Below are 24,278 nucleotides of genomic sequence, written 5' to 3'. Positions count from 1 at the left end.
AACGATCCACTTTCGCTCTTCTCATTCTGCGCGTTTCACCCATATTCTATCGCGATATTTAATTTTCCTATCGTTGCCCAATATTACACCGATATTACCGTGTAGCCCAGCCCTAGCATATATCTTCAGTATTGCCAGTATGAGGATATTATATTTTCTACATGCATGAATCTGAGGTATATTTACGCTTCAGGCAGGGAAGAAGGTGCTCAATCATAAGAAAGCAAATGTGTGGCAGGTTCTTATAATTGCATTCGAATGCAATTATAACATGCAGTATAATTGCATGGAGTATAACTAAAATAACATGTAAAACACTCAGTAACGCACAGCTTTTGACCTACACATTACCAGAACTCTTCATACTGGGATTGTGTGAAACTCTAAGCAAAGTCAAAGTATAAAATGCAATAAGTTCTATATTTTGTTAACCAGTCAGTGTCAGGAAATCTTGCAGCACCGAAAGCCTCGCCAGGCAGGTTTCTATGAAAGCAGAATATAAAGCTGAGGATTTCTGTTGCTGCAGTGTGACTCTGTATCACATGTCTCAGTGAGATCGGCAGCCGTGCCTCTCTTCCCCTTTGCTGGCAGAGTGGGCATCGCTTAGGGCAAGGCTGGCTGTCAAACTCAGGGAGGAGAAGCAGCAAAGAATTTCACTTATTATAGGGAAGTAAGACTCCAACTATTTGCAGTCACTTTCCGACTCTCTAGGCTCGGCTCTCTTTCCCTTTTTTTCCTCCCCTCGACTTCACTGAAAAATCTATTTTCTCCTCTCTCTGTTTTCTTTATCCACAAATATATGAATTTTTATCATTTTCCAGATATAAAACCGACTCTCGCCCTCCCTCTCTCCGTCTCTTTTGTTCAGACATCCTGTGCTGTGCCTCGTAGCCCAGAGGCAGCAAGTTTGACGTCACAAAGGAATGCATCACAAGAGGTTGTGTTGTCTGCTCTGTGTGTGAGAACATTGGAGGGAATAGGAGACACGGTTCTTTCATAATGTACTTGCATGACAAATTGTGCTCCCTGGTCATAGAGACACCATCCACAGCCGTGCATATTATTTTGTCCATTCTGTCTGTAAGATGATGGGTAGGTGCAAAGCAAGACGATAAGTTGAGGCTTTTACCTTATATTCTTATAGACCGAAAGCTTTTTAAATGGGGGGGGCTTTAAAAGCATGTCGACCACCAACTTTTTTGCTTAATTATCGACTTCTGCCTCACAACGAAGACCCAAACAATGAAGTAGCAAAAGAAGCCAACAGCCAAAACAAAAAAAAGCCTCTACTGCTGCACATTTAACCTTTCTGCAGAAAATCAATTTCTGTCCATTCTTTGCCTGAGTCACTGTTTCTGTCAATTCCACAGGCCACAGGGAGGGGTGGGGGTATTTACTGCAACAGGCCCTGATCCCTTGCTCTACTTCTTTTGTCCTACTGCTGGTCAGCGTCTAGTGAAAACAAGCCCTGGTCAGTCACCCCCATTTCCACCAGGATGCTCGATCTCTGTGCCATGACCCCACTTCCGGGCAGTGACGTTGATATCTGTCTATTAGCCTGCTCTAACAAGGATCTGGCTTTTTTTGAGTTCCCACCGACGGCTGCTTATTGCTATTTTAGTAAACAGAGGTTAAGAGGGGTCACATGGCTGCAGACACAGAGTGAGACAGAGCAGCGGGAAGTGTTGGTGCTGTGAGGGAGCGAGCAGAGGTGTCACAGAGAGAGAGAGTAGCTGACTGTTGATTGTTATCATATGATAGAGGAACACGGGGCACAGCTGTAAGTGGCTGGGCTAGAAAGCAGAGCTATAGATAACTGTGTACACACACACACTACATTTGCAAAACGATGCACACACAGGCACTTAACACACATTTGCCACATTTGATTTTTAGCAATATTCCCAGATGCACACAAGCATTCAAATATGAGAAAAATGTACACACACACACACACACACACACACACACACACACACACACACACACACACACACACACACACACACACACAAAAATTAAAAGGAAGGCATGAAAACACACCACTGAACTAGTTCACACAAACAAACCGAGGTGCAGAGTAAATCCCACGGGTGCGCTACGACAGGTGGACCAATCATCAGCCCTTGACACGACACCAGTCCTCAGAGTTGGCGGTCACAGGAATGAAGTCATTTATCCAATGGAAATGAGGGGGAAACGAGATCTATGCAACAGATCATTTATTAATAACTTTTGATGACAAGTAAAGAAATTTTTAAGATTATTCATGCGTCCACAGTTTATGAATTTGATGTCTCACTCTGTGTCACATTCACTTGAAATCACGTAGGAGCAGGTTAGCAGTAATGTTACGACTTTTACTTTACACAAATAAAAGTATAAACTATACATTTCATTCTAGATTCCCAGTAGCAGTGTCACCATTTATTATATATTGTGCAGTAGGGAGAGAAGAAGGCCAAAGAAGTAGTCATTTCCAAAGTCTGTATGTACGTTGCAGCTGCATGGACGATATGTAGAAACTTCTAGACTGTTATTTAGCAAACATTCCATCGATTATGTGATGTTAACAGGTCTGAGCACAGAGGCATTCTGTAGGGGGGGGGAAAGTAGGCATGAATCCATCACAATCCTGCAGAGATTTACTGCAAAAGCCAACAGGGCCATAAATTAAAAAAAATACATAAATAAACAAATAAATAAGTAAATAAACACACACACCAGAGCAGAGGTGATAGACGGTTTCATAACACACACAATAAACAAACAAAACTTATGCACATAAATGTGCTTGCACTTACAGCTATACTCAAACTCACGCGTGCACACATGCAACCACACAGAGAAACAAACACACGAAACAAAGTCTCAGCACATGTACACATGACATTCTTCTTCCACTTCCTGATCTGAGGCAGAGTGCATTCACAGTTTAGCTCCTGTTTGGCCATCCTCCTCTGACCACCACCGTCACACTGACGGCAAATGGCGTGCTAGTCAGCTGCTTACTGGACACCGTGTGGCTAAACTCCGTGTCCAAATCAGCCACTGACCCACATAATAATAATTGTGCTGCTGATATCTTCAAAACTATGTGAAGCAATAAATTCATTAAGAAAGGAAGTCTACAAATAAATTGTACTGAACTAAAATCATAACATGGAGGGATACGGGAGTGCTTTTATCTACCTCCCCTGTTGTCTCCCATATTAATCACATTTTAAGGAGGTGTGTGAACCAAAGAGGTAAAAAGAGCAGGAAATCCAGCTCTCCTTCAAAGGATAACGGCAAATATCACGACTAGATCGGGCTTGCCCAGTCAGAGTGTCTTCCTGATTGAGAGGCACGAAACCAACAATGTCACCACAAAAAACACCATGACTGTTCTCCATGGCAACGGCACTCTGTTTAGCATTGTTTGTTGTTCAGAAACAAGAGTGTGTCAGTTGCAGACATGACTCCTACCAGCGGTGGCCTAGATATGATAGCGGCTGTGGGAGTGAGTCAACTCTGCAACAGAATCCCAGAGTCATGGCTTTTTTTCAGGGGTCTTTCCAGCACTGATTAAACATGTGCTTACCTGACTGATAAAGGCAGCGGTGCCTCATGGACAAATATGGGCTATTATACATTCCCCACATTCTTCACATGGCATTTAAGAAGCAAGGCTTCTTGTTCTGCTCACATTTACTGACATTACCCCAGATTTACTGGCAAATACTAATGGGAAAGGGTCTCTTAATATGCTGTCACAGATTAACCATCAAGCCTATCAAAAAACATGCTTTGACTTTTTGTTGTAGTCCAGTTTTCAGTAGAGATGCACCAGTTGCAGTTTTCTTGGCCAGTAAATTGACAGAGTATACAAACAAACATCTATTTTTATTCAATGCAGCAATATTATTTCAGATTTTTATTTTATTTTTTTAAAGGTATTAAACTTGATAATTTTACCCAAACTGCAACAAGTTATAGTGTCTAGGACTGGAAATAGAGTGCTACTGGACTCTATTACTTTATTACAAAGTTGGTGCAAAGCCTGCTTGCACCAACTTTTGGGTATATTTTACCTTATAGAACAAAAGCAGGTGCAACAAATTTATATAACACAAGAAATGTTGGTCAATTTATATCATTTCGATGGGCATTTATAACTTCACTGGAAAAAAAGGCCACCAAGCCTTTTCTCTTTTTTCTTGTTTTCACTCATCTCCATAATTTTCCTCCTCCCCGTTTTGATCCCTTGCTCATACCGAGGCTGCGGTTTGTGGTTGGCTAAATACACTTGTCTACCATAGCTATATGAAGCAGAATGTGTTATGAAATTTACTTTGTTTTTCATTGACAGTATTGTTTCATTTAGTTCGTTTTTGAATTTTTATTATTACACTCAAATAATGACAAAACAGGATATTATTAGTTATCCTTTATGGATCAAGTGTTTCAAAAACTACTATGAACGGAGCACATTAGATCCACCACAGCTGCTAATGTAAACTGTATTATGCGACGTTTGAAAAAAAGGAAGTTTAGCAGGCATAGAAAAATTCGCTAAAGTGGACTTAAACAGTCACTGGCAGGTACTGACATACAAAAAGCAACGTCTGGCTTAGGCTCACGCCCTCGTCAAGGACACTGAACATACAGTGCATGCAGCGACAAAGGCTATAAACTTTCACATCCAAAAGTCTGCCTCTTCACTCTGCACCTCACTTAATTATCTTCTTCCCTATAATTCCAAACTGCAGCTACATCTCCATCTCTCACCACTTGTTCCTATGTATGGTATGATTCCTCACCCCTGTTAGTTTCTGCTAGAGTTGGACTGATAATTACCCGAGGATACTAAGCTGGCATTGACTGAAAACTCGCGCCATACTTGGTGTGCATTTTTTTAAAAGGAATAATAATCTGGAAAACACAAAAAAACTAATTCTTTTCAACAAAAAGCAAAAAGGTCAAATGAAAGAGTGCATAGTATCGCTCCATGGCCAAAATTATCTGTGCTGGTCTTTAAATGCCGACATCGGGTCGACCTCTGTGCTCTCTCTACCTTCCTCCCTCTCCCTCCTCCCTGCCCTGCAACCCGTAGGCGAGGGGAGAATTCCGGCAGGGTGGGGGCTTTCCCCAGGAAGAACGGGAGCTTTGTCCCCTGAGGGACGAAGCCATAGCCTGACAGACAGTTTGGCAAGCTCTGACCAGGCAGCGAGCAAAGGAGAGAGAGAGAGGGAGAGAGATCGGGTACAATCATAGTGCAGATGTCAACTCACGACGAAACTGGCGCTCATGCCACTGGAGTTTCGCCTTAGCTCAGGGGTGCATTCAAAGTTGCTCGCTGAGCGCGAGAGTTAAGCAACGTCAGCAGTTTAAACACTAGGCCACAACTAACCAATGTGTGCTGTCCGTCTGAGGCGGCACATCTTCCTTATTTGATATGTGTAAAGATAAAGTTGTGATTGATGTGCACTTTTGGTTCACACACTGCACCACAGGGCTGTCATTAGTAAAACCTGAATTCCCTGATCAGAATGCACTCATGCCATCACTCTGTATGGCACCTTAAAACATCACCCATTTCCTGTAAGACGCAAATCACGCTCAGCTGCAGAGAAATATTATATATAGTCATGATTAGTTTGACAACCTAACTGCTGTCAGAGCCTTGGTGGGGAGGATGATGTTTGCAGCAGTTTGGGGAAAATCAACCCTCGCGAACTCATCCAAGTAAGTTGGAAGATAATGTTGGTGAACCTGTTGGTTTGCGACGTTTGCCCTGTTAGACTTGTTTTATAGGGAGAGTCTTAATAGATAGATGCAAACCCTGAGAGCGGGGTGATGTAACTTCTCAGAGGGAGGCAGCCACGTCCCCTTTAGCATGTTTCTGTTTTTACTACAGGCCATGAGAAGGAGTCAGCCAGTTAGCTAGCTTAATTTGTAGTTTCATATCTAAACTGAAACTTATCCTTGTTTTACATCTGAATTTAAAAACCTTTTAACGTTTCTATTCATTGAAATTACAGAAATAAATTGTCAGAACAAAAATATCACTGCTAGCTAAAATCTTTAAATAAATATAACTTGCATTCATGAAAACTGGGTAAAAACATATCTTTGAGAGATTAAATTTTAAATTCACTAAGCCTAAATAACTTAGAAGTTGGGTTTTTTCTGGCTCACAATGGGCTATTAAGGGGGAAGACTAGGTATCTATCAATGCACCGTAGAAGCAGTAGCGCTACCAGAAATCTATCTGCCGCTACTTTATGTTCCAAGTATTTTGTGACAAATAACTGAGCAATATACAATTATTATTTTACCCATTACACCATATTGGACTGCAGTTTCTGTTCTGCAGTCCAGCCTATGAACCTGGAGTAGCTCCGCTTGCTGTAGCAGCTCCGCTTGCTGTAGCTTCTGGAAGTGGACCTAAAGCATTCAAAGATGGAGTACTGTCAGCAGCTCAAGCCCAAAATGGTGAAGTGTGAGTTCACCCAACAGCAGGAGGAGATCCTCTTTGGGAAAACAGCTAAATTAAACTGTGGTTGGCTGTGACAGCAAAAAATGGCAGGAGGCCAGTCAGTAGGAAAAATAAAAGCTGCAAAAGGTCTGGGGCTAGCTAGTTAGCGGCAACTGAACTTTCTAAATAAGGGCAAATAAATCCTACTAAATGGACTGCGAATGGTGCCAGTCTCTCAGACAAATAAAGAAATTGCTAAAATAAGTAAACAGATATATATATATATATATATATATATATATATATATATATAGTCAGGAAGCTGTTAATATACTTAGCCCAACAGAGTAGAGCTGATGTGCTGAAAACAAAACCGATCAACAAAACAGTGTTATGCTTGAGTAAATGAAACCCCCATTAACAAGTCTGCTTTATGCTTTTCTAACAAATGCTGGAAATCATCCACTGGCTCTGGCTAGACCTGTCTGGGAGGCACCAAAATGCATCTATGCAAAAAAATAACTCTAAAAGAACTTCTGAGACAAACTGCTATTAATTATTAAAATGACACACACGCACACACTTTTCTGGGGGGTAAAGAAGAAGAACGCAAAGAACAAAATCTTGCCTGGCTTCTTAAGCATGTCTTTAAGCACATAAGCTAGAAGCGAATCATCATGAGAGTTTCAGTATGAAACACACCCTCCAAAACAAATACAAGGGAGTATTCTGTTTCTGGGCATCCACATTAACGCTGATGAGGGGGGTTTATAAATGATTCCCTGCGCCAGGTAACTGCCTGTGAGTGCCTGAAAGCAGTGACTTATTAACAAGCATCCAGAGGTCCATGGTGTTGAAATTTAACCTACATTACAGCCATTTCATCAGAAGCTTAAATAAGGGGTTGTTATGAGGTTGACCCCAGAGGTTTTCGGGTCAATGTAGGTGGTGGTGGGGGAAAGGAATTATGCTGGTGGTAAATTTGATTAATGAACCAGAGCCAGCTAAAAAATATATATATTATGTGGATTCTACAGTATAGATATGCATATCTATAGAGCCCCTTTTTGAAAATATTTAACAATTTAAGGACTTTTTGTTATCATTTACAGCACACGACCAATCGGAGACAGTAAACACGTCCATTGCCAAAGTATTTTCCAAGCCACAAACTGCCATTAAAGAACCACATTTAAACTGAATTCAAAACCCAAATGTAAAGATTTTGTTTAAGGGAACTAAAAGTTCTTTTAGTTGTTGAACTTTTTTCCTACCAACTATATTTTGACGGCTAGTTTAATCTCCTTTTAATATTCTAAGTATAAACTGTTGAAATTTTAGTTGTTTAAGGGAACTAAAAGTTGTTTAAGGGAACTAAAAGTTCTTTTAGTTGTTTAGTTGTTGAACTTTTTTCCTACCAACTATATTTTGATGGCTAGTTTAATCTCCTTTTAATATTTTAAGTACAAACTGTTGAAATTTTAGTTGTTTAAGGGAACTAAAAGTAGTTAAAAAAATTACTATGAGACAATGAATATAAAATGACACCAGCAGAGTTGACACTGCGACAATAAGAGCTATGGCATAGTGTTGTTCATCCCATCTTCCTGTTTTGCAGATAGAGATAGTATAGCGCAGCTAAAAACTCCAAAATTAAAGCAAGCTAGGTCATTTTAGAGCTTTTGCAAAGATTGGTGGTCAGATGACTGAGACTGTTGGGCTGAAGTGTTGAAGGCTCAAATGTTTTCAGAAGTTAACCCAGTGTTCCTGCCAAGTCCAGTGACCTGGTGTATTACAATACTGGCAACAAATTCTTCAGTGCCTTAGTCACTCACCATTAGGAAAGGGTTACATAGCCTCAAAATTATATGATGATATGAATTTGCAAAAATATTTCTCATGATATAATAATCTGAAGTGTGACTCAACATTGTAGAGCATAGTAGTATATCAAGCATCACAGTATAAGTCAATGGTAAGCACAAAGTAGTCTAGGCAGTTTATTCCTGCAAATATTAAGTAACTGTTTCGCACTTACCAATATCTGAAGAGACCTTGTAAGAGCGCATCGGATGTTAACACAGGGCTCTCAGACATTCCTGGGCTTGACTTGTTTTTGCACACATTAAAGGGATGATATTTTATATCTTGTAAAAATGGTACTAAACAGGCCTTCTGATCACAGGAACAGGGAGTGCTCTGTATAGTGCCTCACAACAGCACTATAGCAGACTGATACTGCTATACTAATTGAGTGCAATGTTGAATTCCATCATGCTGGTCAAAGACAACACAGGTAACGATATTTTAAGTGGAAACCCTGCAACTAATAAGAATTCTTTAGAACTGCAAGCCTAGATTAAAAAAAGCAAACAACATTTATGTATTATTATAAATTTAATCTTTCAATTCCTTAATTTCTTTTATCATATAAACATGTTTTAACCCATGCATTTGGTTTCTCTTCCACAAACATATCTTATGATCTGTGAGGTGAGAAAGAGGACAAGCTGAAACTATATTTCAGACTGGAGAAGGGGAAAAAACAACAACAGATTTCAGTCTGGCTGAGTGCTGGAAACATCTCTACTTCCTGTGTGTTCTGACCTTCCAGTATCTGCTTTTATTTTCTTTCTGTTTTTTCCTCTTCCTCCCCTGCAGTTCTGTTGTTTGGCCCCCCTCACTCATCCTGCTCGGACTACACACACAGAGACATAACTCTGCAGCCTTCATGACTAAGCGTGGGCGTGCAGTCATTGTGTGGGTCTGTCTCGCTTTGCACCTACAGTACGTAGTGCATAATGCATGTGAATACAGAGGTTATATGGTGCAGATATATACAGTAACAACTAAATACGAAATGCCGAAACAATGCACCGAGCAGCATTTTAATTGAGACACCTAAAACTATCTGCATACTAATTTCATATGCTACCATTCAGACCACCACACCATACAAATCATAACCTGAATATTCTGACTGCAGCTATTTATGTGCACAAAATTTATACATAAAATACTAAAAGGAGATTAAACTAGGAGTCAAAATAGTTAGTAAAAAGGTTTTAATGGCAGTTAAAACTGAAGGGCTAAGAAGAACAAAAGAAAACATACTTAATAACTAATAACTCACACAGAACACTTAATTTTAAGAGGTAATTGAACTCAGGATGTGGTTATCCTAGCTTAGCACAATTCTACATCCGTCAAAGTAACAATAAGATATTAGTGGAAGTCAGCAGTGCTAGTACTTTGCTTTTGTCAGAACAAGGCTAGCTGTTTTAATCAATTTCCAGTGTGTATGCTAAGCTAGTCTAATCAGCTCCTGACCTGAGGCCTTTCTCACTCACCATGTGTAAACAGACCTCTCTGCACTGAATCATACTTGTTATTAATCTCTGGCTCACTTCCACAGCATGTCTTTTATCATGTCTTCCTTCTCTCTCCCCAACCGGTCCCAGCAGATGGCCGCCCCTCACTGAGCCTGGTTCTGCTGGAGGTTAAAGGTCCTGTTAAAGGGCGTTTTTCCTTCCCACTGTTGCCAAAATTCTTGTTCAAAGGGGGTCATATGATTGTTGGGTTTTTCTCTGTATGTATTATTGTAGGGTCTACCTTACAATATAAAGTGCCTTGAGGCAACTGTGGTTGTGATTTGGTGTTGTATAAATAAATACATTGAAATAAATTAAAATTTAATTTAATGGATAGGATGGACATTGATAAAAATCTTACGTTGTTACATAAAATGCTCAATACTCCCCAAATAATAAGAGCCTACTTGTGGTGGTCATTTTGAGCTGCAGATCTTCGTGACCCTCTTTTTGCCCGTCATCAGAACAGAATCGCGCCTTAAGTCTTTCAAAATATTTTTCAATATTTATTTGGATGTACCATCAAAGTTAAGGAATAAAAGTTACTGTTATCTACTTTTACAGGAAATTAGCAGTAACTAATTGTTCAAACCCTGTCAACCTAACAAGTGCTTTGTGCGGTTATGTGACCAGATATGTATCAGAGATTGACAGCACAGTGTTAAGAAATGAGACATCTAAGATAATGTGACTGCATCACTTTTGGTAGTTTCATTAGCTGTCAGCGCTAACCATCTGTGAACTCACAATTGACTCCATTCAAAAATTTGACAATTTCTAGCACGCAACTGCAGTCTACAGATTTCAACAGAGTGCCATGTCACATTCGCATATAGTCTCTCTGGTGTGTGTGGGGGGAAAATGAAAGAAAGAGCAGACAAGTGGTTGTTTTAAACAGTAAAGAAAATAGAAAATGTATAAGTGGCAGTGTGTTGTTTTTATGTTGCGGCCCACATATGGTAAACAGTGGCCTGGTCATCAGATATATTTAGGAGTCCGTTAATATACCTGGGCGCCCTGCCCAAGTAAAGTCTGAGTCTGGGAAACACCGTGCCCCAACATGGCATGAATTTATTTTGAATCTCATCCGGAGGACAAGAAAATGGTCAAAATTCAACCTGGAAATGATCAGTTTCTGGAAGCTTTGATCTAAAAAAATATTCGTATTTGCTCCAGCTTGAGAAAAAAAAAAAATTCAGCTCAAGTCTGTCCTCACATGTATGAGTCTCCAGATCCAATCTGCTCTTCATTATAAGCCTCACTGGATTGAGCAAGGCTGTTATTTCCAACAACAGCACAGGAAAACAAAGCAGTCAGGTAGCTGCCTAAACTGCGCATCGGGTTAGCCTAGCAAACTCCCCTCTGCCTTATCGCCCACTGACACGCACTCTGAGCCAGCAGCAACACAGCTGAGCTCTACCCCTGGTGACCCCCGCGCCGTTCCCAGTCAGGACGCCCCAGGCGTCCCTCGGATATGCCAGTCAGCAATTGGCACTGAAGAGGCAGCCACGTTTATGGATCCTTCAAAACGAGGCACTTTCTGCTCACTTCTGAGGTTACTCTGTCTGCTGAATAAAAACAGTTAGCATGTGCTAAATTTTCTCTTCTCGGTAAGGCAGTTAAGAGGGTTGAGTGCTAGACTCTGCAAGTAATTAAGTAAAGTTTAAAAACAGACACTGTGCAACTTACTTCACGCTATGTATTTTAATACTGAAATATACTGAAACTAAGCTGATGTGACAGCTTTGCTAAGCATCACAGATAACACACACATTTCTCATTTTTACTTTTAGATGATTATGGTTCATTGCCATTTCTATGCATTTCCCAGAGACTTTGAGAAATGAGATTTATTCTTTTCCCCTGTGTTTTTATACATATACATAAAACACTATAAATCAAATCACTATTTCTGTCAAGCTTTAGGGTTCTTTTTTATACCTGAGATAAACAGGCTATAAACACATTCTGTACATATCCTCAGTACAAATTCAATAAACCTTCAAATGTAAACAAAGAAGAACACAAACAAAACTGAAGTATTCACTGAAATGTGCTCCACTTACGCTCCAAGGGAGGGAACAAAGAAAGAAAGCACAAGAAGTGTCACACTGCTTCAATAAAGTGTGCAGTGGGCTCATACATGGATCAGACTTGCAAATTCACAACGGATCCCGTTTCAATTGTCTTTCTACTCACCGTGCAGAGCCAGGAAAAAACAACTAGGAAAAACAGATGTGGCCAATGAGGGTTAAATAATAATCAGCTGCTTAAGTCCAAAATATTTGGCTGTGGTTACTGGTATCGTTACTTGTCATAGTATTAAAGGTAACTGTGTGACCTTTTTGACTGACATTTGTACTGACACAGGGCATTCTGGGTATGTAGGTTGCGTTTGGCTAAGCCAGGGGTGGGCAACTCCAGGCCTCGAGGGCCGGTGTCCATGCAGGTTTTAGATGTGTCCTTGATCCAACACAGCTGATTTAAATGGCTAAATTAGCTCCTCAACATGTCCTGAAGTTCTCCAGAGGCCTGGTAACGAATGAATCATTGGATTCAGGTGTGTTGACCCAAGGTGAGATCTAAAACCTGCAGGACACCGGCCCTCGAGGCCTGGAACTGCCCACCCCTGGGCTAGGCCTTCCTAAGAAATGTACCTGTCCATGATGTTTGTGCTTCAGTACTGCTGAGAGAAGTTCTAGTATTTTATTAGTCTGTGAATTAGTGCGTATCGGCAGGTGGATAATCTGGACATGAAGAATCAAGTTTTTGGATGCAGGTTGTACACATCATTTTATAATACTTGGTGCCCCAGTCACGTATGTAAATACGGTCGTTTCTGGCTCCAAAAAACCAACATGGTACCAACCAAAGGACTAACATCAAAAGGTACAGTCAGCCATTTTTGAGTTTGTTGGAATGTCTTCCAACAAATTGATGCATTTTTCTAAACTGAGAATAGTAGCGGGTGCTGCTTTTCAAAGCTAACCTGTTTCAACGCCATCTTGAATACAGTGGCCAAGATGGACATCACCATTCTACCTAATCGCATTTCACGTGTGTAGCTAAAGACCAAACACATAAGTAGTATGCCCAAAGCAGAGGAGAAGAGAATTCACAGGCATCTACCTGTTGTGTCTGCAATGACAAAAACAGCAGAAATATCCTCAACAACTCACCTCAGTATCATTGTCATCAAACAGAAGTGCGTTTCAATGATTCATTAGGCCTGGATACCTGGCACAGCTGAGACAGCAGACTGACAGCCAACGCTCGCTACAGATGATTGGTGGCCAGAGTTGCTTGTCCTACAATGGCCATCCTATCAATCTGTCAATCCTTTCCGTGTCCGGGCCGGGTGAGGTTTCCCGTGTTGAGTCAAATTAAGCCGCAGGCTCCACTCCTGGATCTGAAGGTATTTTTGTTTTTTAAAACCCTGACGTCTAGCAGTGAGACTTTACGTACTTCAACTTTAAGACTTTAAAAGTGAGAAATCTCGACAAAATCAGATAAATGTCTCCAAGTCTTTTGCTGTGACAAAGTCCATTCATCTGATAGTGTCAGAAATTTTCCCTAGCTTTCTCCATCATCTCTTTCTCACTAGACCGTAAAACACAAACAACACCTCTGTAAATAACATGCAGTAAATATGTGGTAAACACTTACTGCACTCTCACACATCCAAAAGAAGCCAGTTCGCTTCCCTGACCGACCAATCAGAAAATCTAAAGTCAAACCACTGCCACACCGGAGTGTACCGAGGGAAGCATCAAATTATAGCATGCTATTAACATCACTGAGTAACTAGTTTGTGCAACGTTAGCAATACATGGTGGAGATTTGGAATTTAATCAATTATTGATTTTACTGAACTGCAGGTTAAAGTTAAATCAGGTCACCACTAACGGTTGAAATAAAATTGTAGAGGCTTGGTGCCATCATGTTGGCCACTGAACATTTGATTTAGTTTTCAATACTAAGGAAGACTGCACACTAAAAAGCACTAATGAGTAGCTAGCAAGTAATGTAAAACCAGTACGACGTACGTTACAGGTATTTAAGGTACCTAGAAGTGAAAGTGAAACATCAAACAAGTCCTGATTGTGTTCGACATAAATGCTTCTTTTTTAATGAGAGAGCGTGCTGTGTGTCAGTAAACTAGGGCATGGGTTAGATACAGGCATGTGCAAGTGCTGCATGATTCGGTATGACACAGCTTTGTGTGAAATTTAATCTAAATGTAATCTAATTTAATTTAAAAAATGTATGATGTAACAAAGAAGATATATTTGGTCTTCTCTGCGTGTAATTATAAGATGTGGTAATATTTGAACATGAGGAAGACTGTAAGACTGTAAAACATGTAAATGTATCTGCAATTTTGCAAGTGACAAAGTATTTTTGGAAAACAGGATGCTGGTACCACTTGTGATCTGCATGCAAGTAGCGTGCATCAAGTGCTTTAGTGAAACGGACAACAGCTCAGAAACAGGCTCTTAGGAGCTCCAGCATCTTTCTGAGAGGATTGCCAAACATGAAAGCAGCAGGAATCACCTGGAAAAAGCACAAAATTTAGGCTCGCTTGGCAGTGAAATTATAGTGAGATTGCTCTGCATTTCAAACAGGGAACTGAGCAGCTAAAGGCAGCAAGACAAGGTGAGCAGGTAGGTGCTCAATGGGATTATCAGCCTAAATTAAAACTGTGTGAAACTGTCCTGCCGTTTTTTCCCCCCATTGAACATGTAGCCTGTGGAAGCACGTCTCTGTTCACACATGCCCTACACCATGTGTGGCTCAGCTCAGCTGTGTGTAGTCGAGCAGTGATGTAGAGTGTGAGATGAAAAGGGAATTTATGCAACAATTTAAGTAACATTTATGACAGATCAACATCAACTCAAGCTGCTACTAATTACTGATTTCAACAGAAGACAACATAAATGTTTTTGCACCCACAGGAAACCCACCGAGGCGCAGCAAGGACATGCCAGTGTCACACAGAGAGGCTGCAAAGTGACAGTGCAAACCACTGCACCTCAGATTCCTCTGTGGTTTCACCAAGAGTCGAAGATTCAAAAGTATTCACTTATCTGTAGTACAGGGGTTTGCACTTAAACCAGGGTAGGGCCTTGCTTTGTGGAGCTGGGTGTGTATATGCACTCCTGCATCTCTTTTGCTTTTACATCGCTGTTAAATAACATTAAATAAAACTTTGCACTACTAATGTGTCATATGGTGGATTTGTAGTCAGAAGATGTCAATCGCATTTAAGCATAATTATCTGAAGATCCACTAGCTAAGAGGCCGCTTATAGTCTGTCAAAACTAGATTCTGAAAAATGCATTTAACATTTTTACATTACGCTGCAAAAGTTGTTCAGACCGACGTCAAGAAGGGATTTCCCCATTGAAATTAGTCCGTAGAAATATAACACTGATTAACAGTTTCCTCTGCCTCAGGTTTGTTATTGGACAGTGAGAAATGTGCATACGTGAGCTGTCTCAGTTTCTTGAGTCATAAACAATGTTACTGAAGCCTTGCACACAGATTGCACTGAATGTGTGCAGGCACGTTCCTGTCTTTACCTCTAACATTAATCTAATTTGATAAGCAAAAGCCCTGATGTATTAAAGTGTCACATGGCAAGATGTTACTTTTTTCTCAAGACCACATTTTCCCTTCTACAGCTTGCCTTGGCAGCAAGTCCTAAAATTGCTCCATTAGGAGGCTATTATGCTTTATCAAGGGATAGGTTTCAAGCTCTGTTTGCTCTGACTGACAGGTTTGCTGGAAGTAGCTTGCTCGTTCCACCTACTGCTCCATTCTGCTGCTGTCCTTGACACAAATTAGGATAGTCTGGCACTCGCTACAGCCAAGAAGGCATCTGTGACTATAGTCTCATGAGCTGAAGTCAACAAGAAATTAAATAGCTCCACAAAATTAGTATAAATTCTTCCCACATTCCCAATAGTGAAGTGACGAGCATGCATTTAGCTAACAAAATATTTGACTGGCAAGCTTTTCTTTTCTTTTCTTTTTTTTTAAAAAAACAAAACAAAAACACAGGTGCATGTTTGGACTTTATCGCGCGCTCTCATTCCCTCCTCTAAAAATTATCTGCACCATCAGGAAAGCAGACTAAAAAGTCTAAATGGCCCTCATATGCCCTGCAGCCACAAAGAGGAACGGTGATGTGTAAATGCAGTGCTAACAGGAGTGCATTTCACTACATGCATGTAAACGCGATACACCCAGCCACCCAGCTACCCACCCACGTGCACACACACAGAGGATGTTTTGAGTGTGCTGCAGTGTGGGCACCGGGGGCCCTGAATGAAAAACATGCTGGTAGAGGACATGTATCAGAGGTTTGTCCACTTGTGGAAAAAAAAAACATGTTGATCAAAGATCCAACTGTGGCTTCTTCCTGAAAACGGGAACTGTGAGTTTTAGCACAGCAAATGATTAGCTTGACACTTTCCTCACCGACTCAGCTAAAGCCTCTGCAGTTTGATGGTGCGTGGTGACTCTTTGGTATATCAGTCCGCGGGTGACACTTTGAATGAGCTTCTTGAAAGCCAACAGATTGAGTTTTACTGTAGATGAAGAAAATATGTTGCTGCTTTGAAATTTTAATCACAGAAATGTTGAAACGAATCAATATTTTTCATAGAATCGGAAAAAAAAGGTTCTATGTGCAGCGTAAAGGATGTCACTCGTAATGATGAGCCCACACCCACACATTTTCGGTTAGCCATCATCCACTCTGTTCCACAAGGGTGTAGTCGTGCGGTGCCATGTTAACACTCATAACATGGTTAAGGTCCGTCTGCTGTCTCTTCTTGATTTGGTTATTATAAATACTGATAAATCAAGAAATAGCCAATATTATCCCATAATATCAACCTGCCAATAACTCGATGGGGCTCTAACTCAACAGTCTAGTAAAACAGAAAAAATGCAATAAAAGCTGCAGTGATATGAGAGGCATTGCGAACAGGGAAATAAACCCTGAAGTAAACCTTATCCAAACGGATAATCTGATAAACTGAGACCTGAATGGGACAAAAGTGTCATCCGCTGTACCGAGAATTGCAAAAATTACGAAACCCTGACACACTCAAGAATTAACATATTTTTACAGGGTTTTTTCTTCCTTTTTTCCAAGAGAAACGGGGAGCAGGAGAGCTAACTGTACTGTTTCCCAAAGGTAAACGGTAAAAATAAGAAAGTACTACTGCTTCCCAGGGGCAAATGCATGAATTTTATTTAGTCATCACCCTGTTTTCCTCTGGAAAAAAAAAGTTGTTGATAAAAGTTACACCTCTGACTGTTTTCTTACCAGTGGTTTTATAACGGGGCAGGTTGCGGTAATGTATCATTAATTGAGTTGTTGGTGGCTAAATAGGCAGGCGTTTTTCAAGACAAAGCTTAGAAGAATGAATAGAGGTCTTAAATTTCTCCTATTCTGTGTTCACATGTACAGGCTGGCAGCCGGGGAACAACAAACACAAACATAAACTTATGGTTCTAATTAGAGATCATGTTAGCAGTGGAAATGCAGAATAAGGAACCCACCATTTAGCAGCTAAAACGACAAATCCTGGCATTAACTAAGTTATTAAGCTGCTTAATGTGCGACTAAGTGACCGATCCAAGCCGCAAGCCGATGTTTTTGGTAGCTTAAGCAGACAATGAAGGTGTGAGACAGAGACAGGTGCTTGTTTGTAGATAAGCAGCATGGATTAGCTATAGAGCAATGTCTGCGGCTTTGAACCACTGTGCTGGTTATTAGCCAGTGATTGCTAAAGATGTCGGTTTTTTCATAAAGACTTGTATACAAAGCCCTTAAACCTAACCACAAGACGCTAAAACACCAAAGTGCAGAAGGTGTGAAAACTCTTCGGACGTGCAGACGCCAGAGTGAGAGACAGGAGATGCTGCTCCACTCTCCGGTCCCCACTTGCATTCAGTGGAATTCCAGTTATGGCCTCTGGCTCTGAGCCAAGCGCCCCACCATGAACTCTGATGCTTCTGTTAAATCAGCACCTTCCACCCTACAATTCACAACAGCGATACAGCTGCTGTTTAGAAGCCCTGCAGAGAAAACGACTATTCGCATTAATAATCCGTCACTGTAACAAATGTTAACAATTAACAATATTAAACCTTTTGCCCCCCCTTTACCATGACATCATCGTACAATGAGTTATCCTTTCCTCAGCCCACCTCAGCCTCAGTTCTTTCCTGCGTTCGGTCACTTACAGCGACATTTGGAAGCAGGCTTTTTGCCTCCTCGCTGACAGATTCCTCCCTGTTTGACTGCAGAGCGCTGGCGCAAAATGGCAGCTATAGAAAGAAGAACTTGCACCACTATTCTGAGGAACTGACACTACAATCTGAGGGCAACTGTGGATGATTTAGGACATGCTGTACCTTCAAAGAAACCGCCCCATTAAGATTTTTGGTTTATTTAACCGGCGCTCTTATCTCGGGGTGTTTTTGCACCTGTCCGTTAAACCTGTCAGAGTGGCGCTTCCAGCCATGCACATTACTGTCGAACTGAAAGAATGTCTTTTTCGAATGACCCCACCTCCCTCTCTCTCCCCACAACAGGATATTGCTCAGGAATAAGGTCGTACGGAGACATGTAGAGGCAGGCCACAGACAAAGATTCAGTGAAGAATTAAAAAACAAGAGGCAGGAGAGAGATAGGATCTCTCGGGCACACAGAGAGGGATTGTGTTCGCTCTGGCCTGTCTCCTACACAAACACTACATTAAAATAACTCCTCTGGTTTTTTTTGTGTGTGTGTGTTACAGCAGATGCACTTCCAGCTGGGAAATAACCTGACAAGGCAGATGATACGCAATAGGTGAGGGTGAGGCCATTCTGTGGAGCACTGATGATACCGACAGAAACAAAAGGCACGATGGAAATATTGATATCTTAGGATGTGCTGAATCCACTGCTATCAACAAACCTTGAATAAAGAATATTGTCCTTTGGATGCTCCCATCCAAGGCCACACCCTAAAAAAAGTGTTGCTAGGTGATCTTTTTCTCTCGGTGTAGTTTGGTGACCGGGATCTCTAACAACACAAAGGATGAGCAGAGGAAGGGGTTTTTTTTTTTTTAGGCCACAGCAGAGTTGATGGGGATTATATGCTGCGTCACAGGAATGATAATAACAGAGAGCAAGCTGCTGCACAAATTCAGCTGGCTCTCTGTTTGGGTTAAAGCTGCCGTTAGATGCTGAGAAAAGAGCTTCTTATTCTACAGAAAAAAAGGGGGGTGAGACAGAAAGCTTTATCAGTGATACATCTCCCTGCATTGTTGCTTTAATTACAAGGTCCAACCCCTACGTGTCTGCCACGAGGCCCCGAAAACACTGACGCAAGACCTTTGATGCAAGAAGAGGACAGCATTAAAGTCCAAAGTGTGAAATATAACGGTGCCGAGAAGTAAAACTCGTCCACTGCATTCTTTCACTGGAAAAACTTGGTATTCTTGTCCTATGAGCAGTATGCAAACACACACAAGCAGGCACACAAAGATGACAAACAAAAGTAAATTGACCCATGCAGTGAAGGGACCAGGAGTTATCCTGTGAGGGAATTTTGCTGGCAAGGTTCGGGTGCACATCCCCCACAAATCAATACAAAGATGTAATGAGAGCGCCCCGGAGAATGTTTTGGAAGAGTGGTGTGTTCAATCCATTCAGTGGAGCGCTGCAGACTGGTTTGGCACACACTGGCCCTGCATTACCCTAAGACACTTTATGTTAGTTTTTCCTGGTATGCATCAGCCGCCTATAGGTCTGGCCTACCTTATATAGCCCAGGAGTCACATGAAGCCTAGATAAATCTGATCTTCTTATCAATAATGATACAGAATCAGAATGAGAGACGGACTAATCTGGCAATGTGAATGATAGCTTAAAAGCCCCTCTTTGTTCTAGAAAGGCTTTGTAAACACTGAGAGATTCCTTTAGGAGCTTTACAGTACACCCATGTTCATTAGAGCCATGAGGCTTTCCTAAGTAGAAAGCCCTGTAATTATATCCAAACCTTTGATTTCGTTGAACTAACCCCAACAGACAGACTGAAGCTATGCTGATCTGCGCTGCGGGCTTGAAGGACTTACTGTTGTTGGACTTGAGATCCCGGTGGATGACAGGGACGATGGCTTCACTGTGCAGATACAACATCCCTCTGGCTATCTGCACAGCCCAGTTGACCAGGACGTGCGGCGGTATTCGACGGCCTGCCAGAGCACGGCTCAGCGGTCCACCTGAGGCGTACTCCATGATGAGGCACAGGTTGGGCTCCTGCAGGCACACGCCCTGCAGGGCGATGATGTTGGGGTGGGTGAGCATGGAGAACAGACGGGCCTCCTGCCTCACGTTCTGCGCTGTCACACTGATGTCCTCGTCCGGGTCTTGGCGGGCGGCCTTCACCGCCACCAGCTCTCCTCTCCATGTACCACGATACACTTTTCCAAATCCCCCGACCCCAATGACCTCCTCCAGGCTCAACTCCCGGAAATCTACCTCTTCGGGTTCAAACTCACCCACCACAGCCGGAGCGAGCTCATCCACCACGGCACTGCCCGGAAGTTTTCCATATCCACTCGGCTTGAAGGAGCCGTAGTTGGATGGGAAGATACCCACCTTGTTGTTGACCTTTCCCGCCCACCAGCCCTCATCCCCTGATATCTCCGAGTCCAGAGAGAGGACTTCCACCAGATCGCCTTTACGTAAGGTGAGCTCATCTTTACAGGATGCCTCATAGTCAAATAAGGCTGTCCACACAGGGTTGGTGAAGTTCCCTTTTTGCGATTGTTCCAAATTTTTCCAGTTGGACAGCGGGCCACGGCTGAATATATTCTTCAGTGGCTCCATGGAGCCTCAAGCAGATGTTTTGACTGGATATGATTTAGCACCCCAAGGGTTTGAAAATAAAGTACAAAGGAGTACTTTATTGCGCCTCGCTCCCTTTCCTGTCTTTCTTGTTGGCTCATCAGGGACTAATGAAATGTGTTCAAAAGTTGGACCAACAAGTGGGCTAGAGGAGAACAGTCAAAGACAACAGAAGCGCAAGTGTCTTTTATTCATCATCGCATTAAACTCGTCTCTCCATCGGATGATTCACTAGAGATTGCTTTTGTTTGATTAAGGCTAAGTGTTTCAAAGCTCAGAAAGACAGCACTGCTTCCACTGAAATTCTCTCTGTTCAAGTGATGTGGTGTGTGGTTTCCCAACACATGGTTTAAGCACAATATCATTTCACCGGCCTGTATTTAAGGGCCTCTCGAATCACCTCATTATGGCTAATTTAGCTCTTCTTCCCCCTCATTCAAAACTGCCACCTGTTGAGTCCTGACTTTGTTTTGTTTTTTTTAGAGAGGGAAAGTGTAAGAAGACGAATGAAAACTACTCCGCTTACTGCGAAACACTCCCAGGTACTGCTATTGCAACTGGTAATAAAGGTTCCCACCACACTTAACTGTCCATTTTGAGTTTTTATGTATTTTTAGCCATTAAGTGCAGTGGCCACCACAAGCAGGAAGCGCTGAAAAGCGGAGAAGAATAGCAGGAAAGGAGCATTCAGTCCAGCCAACCAGTGTTTTACGACAAGTTTCAGAGCTGTCCAGTTCGCATTAAGCCCAAAACTCCAATAACGGCGTCTCACCGCAACTTTGCGGCACTTCCGCAGGAAATCCCGCATCCCATTGCGCCAAAGTATCCATGCTCACGGTCTTATGGGAAGCACACGAATAGCCAGCCTTTACCATAACATAAAGCAAACTTGGGGACCGCCGACTTTGTAACAGGAAGAGCTCTCCAAACCTGCTCGGCTCTACTTTCCTCAGAGAAACGCAGTAAAAACAAATCCCGTTAGTTCCTGGTGGGAGTTCAGCGCGTGGCCTGGTCCGGCTCGAGTCCCCCGTTCTTACAGTCGGTATCCAAAGAGCGGAACAACTCCATCATAACTTCATATCACACTTGTCTTCCTCACGCAGAGTTCACTCGCCAGGTTGTCGAACCACTTCTACGTCTGCGCTTACGGTCAGTGGAGAGGGTGGGGTTTCAAAACTTTTTTTCTCTCCCAACAGGAAAAGAGTCAGATGACAGAGCGTCGTCAAGTTACGGGAAGCGGCGTAACGCGTTCTCTTGAAACTTTCAGAATAAAACTTGTGGGCGCCTTTACGTGGTTGCTCTATAACTTAGTTACTTAGAAGTTAGAAGTGTTTAGCTGCCCAGCTATGCAGCACAATACGCTATAATACTAACTTATATCTACATTTACTGTTACTAGAACTACTACTACTACTACTATTATTATTGTTGTTGTTAATAATCTTGCTTTCCAGTGCAATGAAAACCCTGTACGAAGCCCCGTGTAATGTAATTTCAAGTATCACCCCAATCAAGTCAGTCTATATTATATACCTAATAAAAGTACCCATGTCTGAACGGGATACTATTTTGCAGCAGTAACCTGAGATAAGAAATGGTTATTATGACATGTGAGTAAAGGTAAAAGAATAAAGTTAAAGTGGTTTGTGGCCTCCTTTAAAAACATATAGTTTGTAGTTCTGATACTTTTATTTTAAAAGACTTCCGCAGTTCCGGTATTAGCTAACTTCTTGTTAGCTAACTTCACCAAATTAAGCAGCTACTTAGAAAACAACAACAAAGAGGAAGTTTTTGCCTTCGCATACATTTTTTTAATCTAGTCCCATTAAAATGAGGTTTGACGAAATGACAATAATAGTCATTTAATGATGTGATTCTGAGATACTTGGTAGAAGAGACACATCTTTTAACCGCAGATGTTGTCTTGATCTTACGGGACAGTTTAATCTGATTTTTATTTTGAAACCACCTGGGGAAAAATAAACTCATAAATGCTGCAGTATAGTTATCAGTATGGTAGAATTTTTGGTAATCCTGGCGATGAGCCAATGGAAGTCCATTAGTGCCAAATAAAGATTATGATTTATGCAGTGAAAAGTTCAAATTGTGAGAACTACTTAAATATAGCATTTCATAATTTGGCTTTCTTTAACATAACATTTTTGATTTTGATTTTTTTTAAAATATATTTTATAATTTAATTCAATATTACATGGAACATTATGTAGTGTAGTACTAGGTCACTGTACCAGATATTTTTTTCAAGGATGTGTGTGGCAGTCTGCTGTCAGCATGTGTCCTATGGGTGGTATACAGTGAAAGGTTTTTTGCATTGCTGAAAATAAGTCAGACCATTCTTGGGTGTCGGACTTTCCCAGGCTGTCCTTTGTCACCGATTGTGTTCATAATTTCTATGGACAAAATTTCTAGTGTTCATGAGAAACGGCAGAAGGGGAAGGTGTCAGGTTCAGTGGTCTCAGGATCTTGTTTCTGCTGCTGCTGATGTGGATCTCTTGGCTTCAGCAAACCATGAACTCCAGTTTGTGCTGGACAGTTTACAGCAGCACGTGAATGAGAATTAGCACCCCTGAGTCTTGGGTCAAGGCTTTCAGTCACTCTGGGTCGAGGACTTGTTACTGCCCCAAGTAGAGGAATTTTAAGTATCAGTAAGCAGGGTGGGAGGGCGGCATCCACAACCATCCATCTGTTGTGGTGAAAAGAATAAAGTTATGAAGCTCATGATTGACTGGTCCATCTACGTACCCAACCGTGTTTTTTAACATGACGAAAACACCCACACAGGGTGCCCACCATGGTGGTGTAGTCACCTAATGTTTAAGAGTTATTTAAAAATAGCCTTCAGTAAAGACTGGAGCATATTTTAGTAATTGACTGCTGGTGTTCCCACTGATGAAGGTGCATTCTATCCATAAAAACAAAAAGACTTTATCTTGGAAAAGGTCAGGGAATTCCTCTTGGTCATATTTTCCCATGTTTGTAAGTCAGTGGCTTCTCAGGAGGTGACGGGAATCAGAGGGTCACCTCTGTCCCCGCCGGCTCCTGTGTGGAAACAGCACGCTTCCTTCTGTTAGCCCTTTGATGGCTCCCCTCCCCTCCCTCCTTCCCTGCACCACGGCTGCCGTTTGTTTGAACACCAACCTCCTAAAGTCAACTACCGACACCCCATCCCACCTTCCTCCCTCTTTACCCCACATACACACACACTGAGCAAAACCCCTCCCTCCTCACAGTGCGCTGAGTCAACGCTTGTGCAGGAAGGATGCAGTTGTTTTCGTGGTCCCGGCTCTGCACTGCTTGGTCGGCTGTGTTTGGAGGTGGGGGTAAGAGAGGCGGCTGCATTTACACGACAAAGGGGACTGTTTAAAAAAAAAAAAAAAATAGAGGCAGGAGGAAGAGGAAAGGGGGCTGGATGAACAGTCAGGGCCAAGTGTGCCAGCTACTCTGAACACAACGCAAGCCCATGATAACAATCACATCTCTCACTTTTCCACAAACCTGTACTGTCTTGC

At 41.8% G+C, this 24,278-nt stretch overlaps 1 protein-coding gene and 1 long non-coding RNA gene across 3 annotated transcripts in view; one reads left to right on the top strand and one right to left on the bottom strand.

Annotated features, from left to right (window-relative positions):
- The window catches only part of LOC113017208 (mitogen-activated protein kinase kinase kinase 11), a 53,332-nt gene extending 31,373 nt beyond the window's left edge, over positions 1 to 21,959 (bottom strand). For both annotated transcript variants that reach the window (XR_003271421.2, XM_026160365.2), the window contains exon 1: positions 19,974 to 21,959. Coding sequence is in view for 1 of the 2 variants with exons in the window: in XM_026160365.2 (XP_026016150.2) it covers positions 19,974 to 20,730 (757 nt within the window). In the remaining variant the exon portion in view is untranslated. The remainder of the gene's footprint in view (positions 1 to 19,973) is intronic.
- LOC113017220 (uncharacterized) lies at positions 12,150 to 15,052 on the top strand. Its single transcript, XR_003271426.2, has 3 exons — positions 12,150 to 12,720; positions 13,035 to 13,246; positions 14,787 to 15,052. It is a non-coding gene; the product is annotated as an uncharacterized LOC113017220 (long non-coding RNA).
- Positions 21,960 to 24,278: the final 2,319 nt, after the last annotated feature.

Source organism: Astatotilapia calliptera, chromosome 3 (assembly GCF_964374335.1).
Source record: "Astatotilapia calliptera chromosome 3, fAstCal68.1, whole genome shotgun sequence".
Taxonomy (NCBI): Eukaryota; Metazoa; Chordata; class Actinopteri; order Cichliformes; family Cichlidae; genus Astatotilapia; species Astatotilapia calliptera.
The sequence above is the reverse complement of the archived record's forward strand: the minus strand, read 5'-3'. Positions and strand labels throughout refer to the sequence as shown.